Source organism: Chelmon rostratus, chromosome 3, assembly GCF_017976325.1.
Source record: "Chelmon rostratus isolate fCheRos1 chromosome 3, fCheRos1.pri, whole genome shotgun sequence".
Taxonomy (NCBI): Eukaryota; Metazoa; Chordata; class Actinopteri; order Chaetodontiformes; family Chaetodontidae; genus Chelmon; species Chelmon rostratus.
The window spans coordinates 7,869,429-7,885,595 of NC_055660.1; the positions used below are offsets into that span (position 1 = coordinate 7,869,429).

The window sequence follows — 16,167 nt, forward strand, 5'->3', positions numbered from 1 at the left end:
TGTGGCTGCCAATAAAATGAGGAAAAAAAAAGGCAGGGGTACCGATAGAGAGAGGAGGAGCGGAGGCTGTTGTATGGGATTAATGGACACTATGTGGGAGGAGGGAGAGGAGGGGAGATGGGCTTCTCCACGGAGGATGTGGTGGTGGTGGAGGGGGGCGGCTGGGGGAGACCACTGTGGCAGGGGAGAGGGAGAGGAGAGACAGGGAGGGAGGGAGGCTGGTGAAGCCGTGGATATTCATGAAGACGCCAAGTGTTTTTTTTTTCCTCTCTCTCTCTCTCTTTCTCTCGCCGTGGTGACACACTGCTAGTCTGCAGAGAGACAGAGGGAGCGGGGAAGAGAGAAGGGGACGAGACGAGTGAAAGCAAGACGAGGCCCAGCCCATCTTCCCATTGATCTTGAGGCGATCAAGGTGAGTGTTTTTATTCTTATATGCTGCAGCCTGACTGTGCGTGTGCGTGTACATGTGTGTCTGTCTGACACATATCTCTTGCTGTGCGTGTGCAGACAGACATGATGGCAGGGCTGTCCTCATGTATGCATGGTTTCAGTGTATGTGTGTGTGTGTGTGTGTTTTATATATATATATATATTTGGATGTTTTGTAACAGAAGAGCAGGCTGGTAGTTGAGCTGCATATTGATGCATTGCTGCTTGGTTTTATAAGCTGCTTTATCTGTAGTGGAGGTGGTCCTGGTGCTGGCAGCCATGGTGTTTGTGTATGTGCTCAAATTTCCCATTGTCTGTGTATATATATGTCACTGTGTCACTGTGCATTTGTTGATTTCTCCATACAGAGCCTTTTTTTTTAAACTCTGGGAGTCTGTGCAGACTGATGTGAGAGTGCTTTCGTTGAGTGGGTGTGTTCTTGATGACCCCTGGTAAAAGTCGTCTCCACCACTATCTGTGTGTTTACCAGCTCAATCAGAAAGACACTGATATGCTGAATCTGTCCTATCCAATGGAATTAGGTCATCTCGGACTGCTCAGAGTAATTATATAACATCAGAGAGCTTTGGTGTTGCAGTATCTGCTCAGAATTAGCCACACTGTAGGTACAGCTCCTGCAACGCCATGGCAGCCAAAATATTTAGTTAAGGTTGCCCCCTTTATTAGTCAGCCGACCATTTGTTTGGATATTCGTCATCAAATTGTGATTTTTATTGCTATTTCATTCCTTTTTTTAAGGCAGCGGGTCTGTATCGTGAAAAACAATAGGCATTTGTTCTGAAGTGTTTCTCCAAGCTGGCTTACATTACAAAAGGAATACATGGGAAAGGGATTCTCTCATATTTGATGATGCATCAAATGAATTCATTAGATAAAAGCACAACATCTAAAAGAAGGAAGTAAAGACTCAATAAGAGAGCTGAAGATATTTGAATTCCTGCTCATAGTAACTCTTAATTTCTGTTTTCTCAGAGGGAACACACCGAGGAGGACACGCTGAGACAGATTCAGGGATGGATCCTGGCATTTCAAACCTGGAATTTTGACATCTGGTCTTAAAAGCTTCTCCTTATGCAGAATTTGGATCTGACTGACCAATCAGACAGCGGAAGACTGATCTGAGACGGGAGACACTCAGTGACAAGTCTCCAACAACCTGGATTATTTAGTGGTGGGAGACTGCATTCATGTGGGATCAGGTTTGCAAATGGGAAATACCATTCGAACAGTGCTCCAAGTTGGATAAACATTTTAGAAAACTTGGGAAAAGGTTTTCTTCCACTGTGCCATCATGAACTCTGTCCGGGATATCCCATTGGCTCATCTGGCCAAAGCAAGACGACATGCAGGCGGACTCATTTTCCCCCAGAAACTCGTAGTTTCTACTAAAATGGAGTGAGAGTTTTCTTTTTGATTTGCCTTTCTTCCACCTTTTTGCTTGTGAATAAACATCCGTTCAAAACAAAGGTCATCAACTTCAGGCCGAACCTGGAGCCTCTGAGGGGCACGTAAATGCACCTTTAGCATTTAACGGCCGGTTGGACGCCCAGTTTCAGCCATCTGAAGACTGGTGTGGACGGAGCGCGAGTGAGGCGGTTGGCTGGCTGAGTCAGCTCCAATGGGGGCCGGTTGTGACCCGGTCTGACCCAGGTTTGACCTTGCAGTGACCTTTGACCTCTCCGGTCCTGGCTCTCCACCTGCTCTGCTGCCTGGGTTCCGGAACGCTCCGCCCTGGGGCCCAGAACGAGCCAATCAGAATGAAGAAGAGCCGCAGCGTGCTGTCTGTGACTGGAGAAGAGGTGAGAAGGAGAATATAAACAACCAGTGATGTGCTCGAGAAAATCAACTAAACTTTGTCACTCGTTTCCATGAAAGTAAATACCAGGCAGACTGTCAGACTCGAGTGTGTGCGTGCGTGTGCATGTGTGTGTGTTTTCTTGAATGCTTACGATGACATACAAACCTTGTGACTTTCACACATTCAAGGGTCCCTTTGTTCTTGTCATCGAGGTCTGTGAACGTACTCAGAAGTCAGAGTGGACAGTCTGTCTCCTCCTGTCCACTCACATAGTGTGAACCTTTCAGTCAGTCATAGTCCTCGATGTAAATGAGTCCCAGCTAAGTGAGTGTGCTGTCAATGAGCTGTTTTCTTTTAAAGCTAACGTCTTGACTGAAGGACATTATACGATGCATTATTCAAACGCTCTTTTATTGATTATGCCGAGCTGGTGCCCATACATTTGTGTGTTTGTGCGTACTGTATGTGTGTGTGGATCCGAGCATCTTTCCACATCTGGGTCTGGACGACATCAAACGCAGCATGGAAGCAACACGGCACTGTTGCCTAGCAACTGCTACCATTCCCCTAGTGTTTTGTTGCTACGGTACTGCAGTGCAGATCAGCCTCTAAGAGCTCAGTCTGTAGAGGCCTTATCCCAGACACACACACACACACACACACACACACACACACATATGCACACACATGTAGCCGGACACACACACAACCACACGCATACAAACACACATAGATTAGTAATTTATAGTGTGTTTTTGTGGAAGTTTCTTCACTCCTCAGAATGTGAACATGGCAAATCAACATAGTTTGGTAAATGTGCCAAAGTGACAACCATATGCACAAAGTTATCTAATTTTATTTAGTGAGTCTGATTTTTTTTTATTATTACATAGACAGCACAAGTTTTATTTACAATGAAAAAATGTGTTTTATCTTTTGAAAATGTGTCTCCCTCATGTCTCTATTTCCCTTCACCTGCCCTCCCCCCGTCTCACAGGGCAATGACACAGATATAACAGGTGCTGGGGAGAAGGCGGAGTCATCTCGCTACAGCCGATCTTATACGTCTGGGGCCACACTGGGGGCTGAGCTACGCAGAGGGAGGAGCAGAAGACTCTCGTCTAGTCTCCAGGTATTTAAAGGCAGCATGGGCGCATTAACGTGCTTTGGGGCCCTGGGGTAAAAATGACTTATGGGCCCCCATTAACACTCCTCCCTCCTGTGAACATGATATTAAAGGAGCATACTGTCGATTTGGCAGTTTTACAATTTTTAATATATTATTCCTTCCAATGCAGGGATCCACTGGCTTCCATTAATTTCAGCACAGTTAACCTACAGTCATTATGAGGTAATGCAGTGACGTCATTCCAAATCAGCTTTAAATCCATTATCATGCAGCAACGATTTAACACTGAGAGCATTTTATGTAACATTTTTGTGATACATTGAAGTTGCATTAATCAATATTTTTATATTAACAATAGATGGAATGACAATGTGTAATGTGAAAGGGGCCTCTCATAGTGGTGAATTATCTCACAGCTCCTCAGCTCACTGGTTCGGCTTTGCAGCCCAAAGCTTGACTGTTTAGTTTTAGCAGCAGGCTGCTGTTTAAAGGGAAATACCGATGAACCCACTTTAACCTGCCTACCTAGCACCAAGCAGCAAACAAAGTTAGCAAGTAGCTGGTGAACATAGTAGAGCATTTAGCAGCTAAAGAGTCATTTACTGTTCTCAGGATGTGGTGAAGAGCAAAACAGAGCTACAAGATTAATTACTGGACTTGCATTTGGCATGTGGACACATCGCAACTCTAAATAAATGATTATGTTCCACCATAACTAAACTAAAATGTGATATTATGTCAGTAATGTGTTTATATTTCGTGTTTCTGCTGCTGCCAAAAAAATCAGTTACTTCAGAAATCTGGTAGTTAAATTTCATATTTCATATTTCATATACAAACGAAGGGAAACCAGTGGCTGCCTGGAATGATAGGAAAAATACGTACAAATACAAATAGAAAACTCCACTACATACATTTAAAAACGGGAAATTGGAAAGTATTGATTGTGTTGGAAAGTACTGGAAAATGTATAGTTACAAAGATCAATGTTAAACTTGCACAAATGTGGAAATAATCAAATGACCTCAGACCAGGTGACAGTGGCTTTTGGGGCAGTTACCTGTTTCCCAGCCTCGAACTGAAGAGAGATTGAGTTCACGAATCATCAACAAACCCTGCCTCCACCTCCACAGGTGCCCTGTTGGCTCCGCCCTCGAGACCGCACTCGTTCACCAGAGGTCCTGAACAATGTGTCGCGTCCAACAACTCTTCCCCTCCGCATCCCGCCGCGCATCTCCATCACACAAGCAGACGCTGACAGGTTTGCACACAATTTAGCTTCATCTCGAACCTTTGATTTCAGCTTGCAGAGAGCTTTGCAGGACGTGTCATTTCTGTCCTCTCTAACCATCGAACTTTTCCTCCTGGCCTCGCGCTCCAGTTATGAAGCAGAAAACGGCGTGTCGCCGGGTCACACCCCGCTGGGTTCGCAGAGTCCAGGCCTCACCCTGCACACCTCCTTTCCCCAGGGCCAGAGAAGAGAGTCCTTCCTCTACCGTTCTGACTCGGACTACGACATGTCGCCCAAGACCGTCTCGCGTAACTCCTCCCTCGCCAGCGAAGGGTGAGACTCAGAGGAAAGAGAGAATGCATGGGCGAGAGGGGGAGAGAGCATGTATGTGTGTACCCACGTTTTCAGGAGAAATATTTCTGCTTGCTCTCTTATTTTCAACTCCCTCTGTCCCTTCCTCTCTCAGGCACACAGGAGAGGACTTCATTGTTACACCTTTTGCTCAAGTGAGTCTCACTTAACAGAGAAATCGTGTATGTACTGAAGATAATCCATCATTATACTGCACATTATGTAAAATCTTTCATAAAGCCTCCAGTTCCCACAAACAGTTTCATCATTTTTAACTGCTCCTGGAAAATGGTTACATGTATATTTCTCTGAGGTTATTCTGTACATTTCCTGTGATACTGTGTGATTATTTAGGTGCTGGCCAGTCTGCGATCAGTACGGAGCAACTTCACCATTCTTGCCAACGTCTCTACCCCAACAGTCAAGTCAGTACCAACCCATTGTCCTAAAATATCCCACTTATGCACATTATGATGGTATGTTATCATTCGTGTAACCAGCCAATGAGGTAATTCAGACTTTCCAAATCAAATTCCAAAATCTGGTGCAGTGGTCATACAGTACCTGAGCACTGGCTCTCAACTTTTTTAGCATGTGACCACCAAACACAAAGCAATGGCAGCTATCAGCAGGCCCCTGCAGCTGCTGAATGGTGCAGTTTGACATGAAATGCAAATTATTATTTTCTCATTTCAAGCTTTGTACACGTCATGCAGGATTAACAACAATCCCTATTTCATAATAGGACGAGAGAGAGAGAGAGACAAGTTTATGTTGTATCCTCTATGTTCCTAGTCTTTCATTCAAATCAGTTCAATAAAGCTTTATTTGTTCCTGTAAGGCAGTTGTATGCAGCAGCTCACCACCTAGATGCACAGACACACACAGTAGAAAGGAAAGAAAGAAAAACACTGTTAATCATAAAGCTATAAACAATCATTAAACTGAAGACATCAGAGCTATATCTTAAAAACTATATGTGGAATTGGTAATAATCTAAATAGATGTACAAGGTAAGGAGGCCATTGCTGACTTGTTGCTGACGTAGGTCTAACTGACGTTTGCGTCCTCAGGAGGTCTCCTCTGGGTGGAGTGTGCGTCAGTCCCAGGGCGTCACTTTCAGACCAGCAGTACCAGCAGCTCGCCCTGGACACGCTGGAGGAGCTGGACTGGTGCTTGGACCAGCTGGAGACCATCCAGACGCATCGCTCTGTCAGCGAGATGGCCTCCAACAAGGTACAAAGTCGTCACTGGCCCCATCAGTCCGAACAACATATCAGCAGGCTCATCATAAAAATATCAGCGCACAGTATGTGTTGCAAACAGAATTTAGAGAGTATTTTTATGGGTTTTAACACATACAGCCCCACTGATCAACTGAAAACACCACAAAGACAATTAATTTAATGTTTTACCTCATCAGCTTCATTGATTTTTGTAAAAATATTCTGAATTTGATGCAGCAACATGTTTAAACAAGTTGGGACAGGAGCAACTAAAAAGGTACAACCCCTAATCAGGGTTGTACCTTTTTTTTATAACACCTTTCATGCAAAGATGCAGCCCAAGATCAGATGGAAAAAATAATCAATAGCATTATAATTTTAAAAAAGCAATTATAGCAGCAATGATTAAAAAACAGTTGGATAACAATACATTTATTCATAGTTATTATTTATAGTAATTTACTGTCATCTTATGTTTATTGTTACTGTCATTTACAGCAGTAAAATTCATCATTCAACTGTAGAATATCCTTCACGTGTTCGTACCTTTGTCACAATTTCTATGTTTCTATGCTGAACTGTATTTAACCATAAACTAATGCATGATGAACAGGGAAGAGGGAAAAGGAGCACTGTATTACCCCTCAGTGTCCACTTTAGACAAACAGTGATGTGCCATCATTAGAGAAACTGCGCCTCATTGGCTCGTATCTCTGTTTTGCTCTCATTCTGCCACAGTTTAAGAGGATGCTGAACAGAGAGCTGTCCCACCTGTCAGAGATGAGTCGCTCTGGTAACCAGGTGTCTGAATACATCTCCAGCACCTTCATGGGTGAGCGGGACCAGAATGTGATTTCCGTCCACATCGCAATCATGACCTTTGCCAAATAAAAACAATAAATCTGTGCGTGTGTGTTTGTCCACCAATCTGTAGACAAGCAGAACGAAGTGGAAATCCCGTCTCCCACTCTGAAAGACAAACCGATGAGTCACATCAGCGGAGTAAGGAAACTGTCTCACAGCTCGAGCCTCTCCAGCACTTCAATGCCTCGCTTCGGTGTCAACACGGACCACGAGGATGAGCTTGCCAAGGTCTCGCTGTCTGTCTGTTTTTCTCTGACTCACATAAAATAAGCTGCACAGATCAATCGGCGCTCAGACTTTGATTGTGCTCTGTGAACAGAGATTTTTTTTAATTTTTTTTAAGGCCATAAGACTTTCTACTGAACACAAACACAGTCTTTTGTTATTCCTTTTGTGCTGGGTGCCTCATTGTTTAATTCCATCCAGTCTGTAGCACCAAATGTTCCGGGAAGCAACCAGTAAGATGGACACTGTCCCTGGTTCTGCATCTTGACTCAGATGTAACTATGCGACATGTAAATAAGAGTACAGCCACGATCCCAGTTCTGCAAGGATGTATGCACAGCGATGCTTCGAGCTAAAGGCTAACATAGACAGGCAAATTAAGATTACCTCATTATTAAAAGAGAATTTAAGGTATCTCTCCTCCATCTTATCTATCTCCACCTTATTAAGTGATTCATTGTTTGGTCTATAAAATCTCTAAAAATACTGAAAAATGCTCATAAGAAGTTCAATACATTTTCATATTTTTGAAGCAGGAAGCAGCATTTTTTTTAATTTATATTTTCTGACAAATGATCAACTAATTGTTTGAGCTGATTACTGATTGGCTGGTTCAGTTTGTGGATAGACTCCAATGATTGTTGTTGGTATGCTCTGTTTAATTACATGTGATTTAGACAGTTTTAAAAAGTAAATGAAGTTTGTTACGTGATCCATAATGTTGGTACTTTTGGAAGCATTTAGTGTGAATAGGCTTTTATATTTTCTGTTTAAAATGTTGACTGACTCATATTATGTTTGTCTATGTGTGTGTGTGTGTGTGTGTGTGTGTGTGTGTGTGGTTGAATAGGAGTTAGAGGATCTGGACAAGTGGAGTTTTAATATATTCAGAGTAGCAGAATTCTCCAACAACAGACCTCTCAGCTGCATCATGTACGCCATCTTCCAGGTAAACAAAATGAGCGTGAACGTGTGGGAGTGTGCGTTTCCTGAAGCATCGTTCTCACCTGAAGTGTTTGCATGTTTGCTGATGTGCATGACGTTCTCCCGTCGGAGCGCGTGTGAAGTTCTGGCTCCTCTCCTCCCTCCTCAGGAGCGAGAGCTGCTGAAGACGTTTCGTATCCCAGTCGACACCTTCGTCACTTATGTGATGACCCTGGAGGACCATTACCATGGAAACGTAGCGTACCACAACAGCCTCCATGCTGCAGATGTCACCCAGTCTACGCATGTCCTCCTCTCCACACCTGCTCTTGATGTATGTTGACGTATACACTCAGACACACACACACACACACACACATTCAGGTTGCTTTGTGCTTGGATGTGGACAGATATGGCTTCTCTAGTTTCCCGGATCAGTCATGGAAAAATTTACATTATTCTGTTTGACTTGACAAAGTACATTTCTTTCATAGTTCATAATTCATTGAAGTGCAGCACAATAGATGTTTATTATCAAAGCAAGGCTGGGAAATGATTATGGCCTAGCCCGAGGCACAGTGATGAATGTTTAACATCAACAAGACTCTTTATTTGTTAATTTAAACAAACATATACACCTGCTCAAACCCTTATGTTTTCAAAAGTGCAATATTTTTACTATGTCATCCTGCAGTGGTGGACTATAACTGTCTATATTTACTGAGGTACAGTACTTAAGTACAGTTTTGGGGTAATTGAGTATTTCTGTTTTATGCTATTTTATACTTCTACCCCACAAAGCAGTATCATTATTAACTGAAACACATTAAATGACATTCATAAACAGTGAGATTTTATTTCACACACATGAGACATGCGGTAAGTGTTCCTACGTTTCACAAGCTCGCCTAGCTTTTTAATGCCTCCACACTGGCGACAGCCGAGGCCGGAGGCATGTTTTCATGTTGTCCATTCGTCCATCTGTCCCATTCTCATGAACGTGGTATCTCAGGAGCACCGTGAGGAGGTTTCTTCAAATTTGGCACAAACGTTCACTTGGATTCAAGGATGAACTGATTAGAATTTGGTGGTCAAAGGTCACTCTCACCTCACAAAACACGTTTTTGGCCATAACTCAAAAATTCCTTCGCTAGTTATGTCAAAATTGCACTCAAATGTATCATAGGATGAAATGGTGATGATATTTTCTATCCAAAAGGTCAAAGGTCAACTTCACTGTGATATCATAATGTTCTGCAGAAACAATTTTCTGGCCATTATTCAACACCAGAACTCAGTAACAGAAGGCAGATTGTGACCATATTTCACATTTGGTCAGATGCTGAACTGGTGACACTAATCTTGGGCATCCATCATGAAACTGTGCTGATTGTTTAGATCTGCTGTGCTGCCAGGTTTGAAAACGTGTGTGAAGATTCCACGTTTTCCAGTTTTTAGCTTCTTTGCAGCAACATCCATATTTGCAGCATTGTAATCACCACAAGCTCATCGGTTCTGCTAATATTGAGCTTCATGTGATTGTTGTTGCACCATGTGATGAAGCTCTCTATCAGTCCTCTTTACTCCTCCGGAGAGTTAGTGAAGACAGCATGTTTCTCACTGGATATTATTCACTGGAATAATACATGGCAACATAGCGAGAACTTCCATTTCCCCAAGACAGTCACACCTCTCCTGTCCCGGCCTGCTGTACTTCACTGACCCTGGAGTCCTGGTGGGAGCTGCTGTGACTCACCTCAGCACTGTTTTCACTGTTGTCATACTGGCCTCCGTTGGTCTCGGAGGTTGTGTTCAGTCCTAATGTGGCCTTGTTGGCTGCGAGGCTGCTGAGCCTGGTTCCATTCCTCACAGTGTAAACACCAACAATCCCCGGGTGCTCAGAGCAGACTGCAGTCAGCTAATAGGGCCGCTAGCTGCACAGCTAACTGATTAACTGAGCTAACTAGCCAACAGCGGCTTGTAGCTAGTAGCTAAAGCCATAGAACCCTACAGGAAATAGTACAGTGAGCAGCAGTTTGTTTACTCTGTTGATAAGCTGCCCCCTATTTGTTTAAAGTGCCCTTTCACATGTGGCCAATTCTTACACATTGTACCTTTAAAATAATGGATGGAAATGATAGTGTGTGTGTGTGTGTTTGAAGGTCACCCAGTTGTTCAATTTCCAAATCTCATGTCTCTTTTGTCCCTGTCAGGCCGTCTTCACTGACCTGGAGATCCTCGCCGCTCTGTTTGCTGCAGCTATCCATGATGTAGACCACCCCGGAGTTTCCAATCAGTTCCTCATCAACACCAGTGAATGCACACACACACACACACAAACACAAGCACTCCCAGGCGAAATGTAAAATCTGTCTAGATATGTGCATACGCTGTGTTTACACCCTCCTCCTCTGCGCTCAGACTCAGAGTTGGCCCTCATGTATAACGACGAGTCGGTTTTGGAGAACCACCACCTCGCCGTGGGCTTCAAGCTTCTGCACCAGGAAAACTGTGACATCTTCCAGAACCTCACCAAGCGCCAGCGCCAGAGCCTTCGCAAGCTCGTCATCGACATGGTCAGGACATTTTCTGCCCCTAGCACCACACCAGTTAATTCTAAACCATATACACAGAGAGTCATTTAACACCTACTTCAGCTTATTTTGGTTCAGTTAGTTGTGATTATTCTTCTCCTCTTTTGGCTGCCAATGCTGAGAATTCTCTTCTTTATCATGATAGTTTTAGATTTGCTGTTGGTGGTTTTAGACAGCTCGCATGTTGTCTTTAAGGCTGTTTCTAGCATGTGATAATTGATGTGATTCTTGTTTTTTCAATTTTATTTATTCATGATGGTACAAATTAATTTTGTTTAATCATCTTTTTTATGCTGTTTGTCTATAACTCATTGCTACCTATCTTGACCAGGAACCTCTTAAAAATAAGGTTTTTCATCTCAGTGAGGTCTTCTTAGTTAAATCAATCATAAATCAAATCTATCCAAACTAATCTGCTTAGCTGCTTTTTAAAAGCCTTTTCAACGTTTGAGCCATCAGCCTCTACAATAATGCACGATCTGGCTTCCTCAGGACTCTCCGTCAGCTTAAGAACTGGATTTCCTCCAAAACTACAACATAGAAATACTGGCTGTTTAACATTTGCAATATCCACGCCATAGAAAAAAGTGCTCTTTGTCCGGCAGTTGCTTGCAAACTAGTTAACCTAAAACCTGCTTTGTTCCTACTTTCAGCTTCTACATCTTTATTGTTTGACAGATAAGGACAGAGCTCAGGTTGGATCATTGTGCCTCTTTTTGAGTTTTGTCTTCCTGTCTTAATGGCTGCAGGTGTTGGCCACAGACATGTCCAAACACATGACCCTGCTGGCTGACCTGAAGACCATGGTGGAGACCAAGAAGGTGACCAGCTCCGGTGTACTGCTCCTGGACCACTATACAGAACGGATACAGGTAGCTTGTCCTCTTGACTCGCCAGTACAGCTGCACACACAGACCAGTCAGTGCTGTGAAATATATCTACTGACCTGTGTGAATGTATTATTACGCACTCTGTACAATGTGTGTGTGTTTAGGTGCTGAGGAACATGGTGCACTGTGCAGACCTGAGCAACCCCACCAAGACGCTGCCGTTATACCAGCAGTGGACGGAGAGGATCATGGAGGAGTTCTTTCGACAGGGTGACAAAGAGCGAGAGAGAGGGATGGAGATCAGCGCCATGTGTGACAAACACACCGCTTCAGTGGAGAAGAGTCAGGTAACGCTCGATCTCTCCCTCCCTTCCACTTTAACGGTGTCATTGTTAATACAATGACTCCAGATTGATGAATTGAAACTGTGTTACAAGTCAGAAACACCTTACAGTATGATGCAGCAGTAAGTTCATGGTGAGACTGTCAGAGGTGTGAATTGTCATTTTTGAGGCCATTGTTCGTGTCATTCACAAACCCTGCGAAGTTTTGTAATGTGTTTCATAATGATGAAATGACACCATACAGGAAGACTGCATTGACAAAGAGGAGCAGTGGTCACATGTAGATCCTGTCATGGCAACACTAACTAAACACGATGTTTATGTAGCAAAAACCACAAACTGCATCTACAAAAATGAACGTTCCAGTTAATTCACCACCTCTGGCAGCAAATACAGTGAGTTTGTCATTTGTGAATTGTTGCAGACAACAACTTACTATATATATGTTTTCTAAATGTGTAGATCACTAATATTTGCAACTAAAACGAACAACAAAAATGCAAAATGTTATACAGTATATAGAATAATACAATTTATACTTTTGTGTTCATTACTGGATGGGCCTTTATTATAGGTATTCTGCATGCGAGACATGCTGGCGGCTCAGTGATTGTTGTATTTTGGCACAGTGGTGCTTTGAGCTAAATGCTAACGCTAGGGTGCTAATACGCCCACACTGTCACTATCTTTATTTAGTGTGTTAGCACACTAGCATTTGCTAATTAGCACTGGAGACAAAGTACAGCTGAGGCTGATGGGATGTCATTAGTTTTCAGTTATTTGGAAAAACAAAACAAAAAATAAATAAAAGAAGCAATCCGTCCAGTAGTTGTTGAGAAATTTCACACAAAACCACAGTTGTGAACTTGCTGATGGTGCAAGATTAAAATGTCTGGAGATCATCAAAGCCAATAGGCTTCATTATAAATGTCTGTACAACCATGGCAACCCAAACCATAGTTGTTGAGATTCTTCCACACTGCCGGCATGGCTGAAAATCCATTTGTCCATTTATTTTGTTGCATTGTGGAAGCAAGAGACAAACTTGGGTTAGTTGTGCAGAACATTCATTGTCATGAATCTGATGTGAGTGATGTTGCCTGGAATAACTAAAGATGAACTCTGGCAATCATTAAATCTTTTGTTGTTGGATTTTGGATGTCTGTATGACAAATGCATTTCTGTGTCAGTGTCATCTGCCAGCGGCTACAGTCATGCCTCGTCATATCCATGATGTTAAACAGTGACATTTTCCATGCCAAGTTTGCAGTGCTGGAGGAAGTATTCAGATCCTTTACTGAAATAAATGTACTAATACCACACAGTTAAAATACTCCATTACAAGTATCCTAGTATAAGTCCTGCATTGAATATGTTACTCAAGAAAAAGTTTGTATGTATAATCAGCAAAAATTTACTCAGTGTAACAAATGTACTCAAAGTATTAAAGGTACTCAATGCAGAAAAGTCTTATAATGTATAATAATTACAATTATCGTATGGCAGAGTAGAAACCCGGCAGCCAGTTAGCTTAGCATAAAGGCCTCAACCCTAACAGTGAGCCTGGTTCTGTCCAATGTTGACAATATTATAATTTCAAAAAAGAAAAAGTGTGAAAACAATAATTTGTAACTTCACCTCAAGTTCCCTGTAAAACCACAATCGTCATTTTAGGGTGGATTAAACAGATGTTAAACATGTTCATTAGTGAGCTTTAGAGGTGTTGTAGGTGGATTTTGTTACGTTTGGACAGAGCCAGGGTAGCTGTTTCCCCGTTTCCTGTCTTAATGCTAAGCTAAGCTAACTGTAGCTTCATATTTACTGCACAGACTCGAGTGGTATCAATCTTATTCCTCAGCAAGAAAGCGAATGATGTCCTCAAAAACGATTTCTGTAACACCACCTCATGGCCTCAGATGTGACTCTTTCTTTTCTAGGTGGGTTTCATCGACTACATCGTCCACCCGCTGTGGGAGACGTGGGCCGACCTGGTGCACCCAGACGCCCAGGAGCTGCTGGACACGCTGGAGGAGAACCGGGAGTGGTATCTGAACACCATGCCCCAGTCTCCTTCACCTCCCCCGGACAGACACCTACAGCACGACCGCTTCCAGTTCGAACTCACCCTGGAGGACCTGGAGCACAACAACCACAACCACATCCACCACAGGAACAGCGGGCAGAGAGCCATCTGCCACGACGGCGCCGAAGACCAAACGCAGGACGGCCAGGCGGAGCCAAAAGCCGAGGAACTGAACCACGCAGAAACTGAGAAAGAAGACGAGGAGAATCACAACAGCGAACACAACGGAGTCCAAGATGAAGAGGACGAGGAGACTAGAGAGGAGGAAGAGGAGGTGAAACACGGAGAGGACCAAGCAGACGATGAAGAAGGGCAGACGGATGGAATAGAAGAGGAAGTGAATGATGCAGTGGAGGATGAGGAGACTAAAGAAGAGGAGGAAGAGAATGAGAAAAATGAGGAAGGAGATCAAGAGCAGGAAGAGGGTGATGATGAAGGGGAAAAGGATGAGGAGGAAGGTGCAGAAAATGAGGAAGGAGAAGGTGAGGAAACTCTGGGAAAGGAAGAGGTGGAGGGGGAAGAGGAGATGGCAAACGAGGAGGAAAATGTGGAAGAAGAGGAAGTAGAGATGGAGGAGAAAGAGGAAGACGAGGCAGCAGAGGAGAAAGTGGAGGAAGAAGAGGGGTCGGTAGGAGAAACAGAAGATGTTGAAGAGGAGAAAGGAAAGTTGGAAGGAGGGGAAGAGGAGGAGGCGCCGGCCGAGGATGAAACTGTACAGGAGGAGGTAGAGGAAGAAGAAGAGCAAGAGGAAGAAGAAAGTTAGTTGGGTGTAAAAACAGAAATGAACAGGGTCAGTGAGGAAAGGTGAAGGAGAGACGAGGAAGTACGTAAAAGGAGGCAGAAAGGCTTCGGCAGTCTGCTGTATCACTGTCAAGGAGGAGGATGAAGAGCAGACGTCGCCCTTTTCGCTCGGACCACTTTATCACGTGCCGAAGGCCGACGTCTGCTCAGCTACTGACGCAGAGACGAAACCTGGCTGGAGCCTCCGCCTTCCCCAACAGGCAGATTGTTGATCAGCTGGTAGCGACAGAAAGACCGGAGTCTTCATCACCGAGTATCTGTACATCCATCACTGCCGTAGGGAATAAACTGGGGGGTAATAAAAGGGAGGGGAACCTGTTTAATCGACCTTTTGTAGCTCCTGAAAATCTAAAAGAACCCGAAGTACGTACATGCAAATAAGTGCTACCCATCATCTCTCTGTCACCGTCTCGTTTATGAGGAAGATACCGCCACACACACGCCGACCAATAACTGTTAAAAGAATGTCAGCTTCCTCTGTTTGTCAGAAAAGAGGGGGAAAAAATAGCAAAAAGCCTGGAAAGTGTAGTCTGTTGTCTAATATTCACTACAAGAACTTTCCACATGTGAAGAGGATGCTGGGGACACCTGTGGGCTCTGGTCTAGGAACAGTTTAGCCTCCTCACATACCAACCTCAAAGCAACGATGCTGGATTTCTGAATAACATCTGGACTGATGTGGTGGGAACATTTGCAGTCCAGCTCGGCCTGTCGTACGCGGTTCGTATTTGGAAAAAAAAAAAAAAAGCAAACAAAAACAGCCAGTATTGATCCCGCCACGACAGCTTCACCACTCCCACACTGAATCGTGCCAAACTGTCCCACGACCAGCACTGAGCAGTTCAGCCTTCCTCCGAGCGAGGTGGCTACCTGACCGTGAAGCAATGAACTGTGGGACCAGGGTAACGGGTGTGATGGTCTTCCACAAATCCCATTTTTTTTTTTTTTTGTTTTTGTAAAAAATGGTATTTGGCACTTTATCTAGTAACACCCCTGTTACATATATGTACATAATAAACATGTATTTTAATCTGCTGATGTCAAATAATAAATATGATCGATGAAGTTGCCGTTTTCAGTCGCAGGTCATTTTTCTACTACGGATTGACCCACCGTGACACAGTCAGTAGAAGTTATGGTAACGCTTTATTTGATGGGTCTGTAATTTTTTCCTCAGAATTCCCAGGTTGTATTTTTTTGGAAAGAAGAGCTGAATAATAAGTTGATAAATCAAAAAAAATATTTATTTTAAAATTAACTGGCAGCAATTCTGATAAAAGGTAAGTCGTTTAAATCAGTTATCAATGACAAACATTT

The 16,167-nt window shown here is 43.5% G+C and overlaps 1 protein-coding gene across 1 annotated transcript; it reads left to right on the forward strand.

Moving 5' to 3' along the window:
* The first annotated feature begins 2,054 nt into the window (after window positions 1-2,054).
* Window positions 2,055-15,767, forward strand: LOC121604726 (cAMP-specific 3',5'-cyclic phosphodiesterase 4C-like). The gene is made up of 17 exons (XM_041934308.1): window positions 2,055-2,249; window positions 3,246-3,380; window positions 4,511-4,638; window positions 4,759-4,941; window positions 5,075-5,114; window positions 5,314-5,384; window positions 6,033-6,195; window positions 6,924-7,017; window positions 7,120-7,277; window positions 8,125-8,223; window positions 8,368-8,532; window positions 10,412-10,511; window positions 10,620-10,774; window positions 11,542-11,664; window positions 11,787-11,969; window positions 13,904-14,108; window positions 14,433-15,767. The coding sequence occupies exons 1-17, from the start codon at window positions 2,208-2,210 to the stop codon at window positions 14,810-14,812; spliced, it is 2,424 nt and encodes an 807-aa protein (XP_041790242.1). The 5' UTR covers window positions 2,055-2,207; the 3' UTR covers window positions 14,813-15,767.
* Window positions 15,768-16,167: the final 400 nt, after the last annotated feature.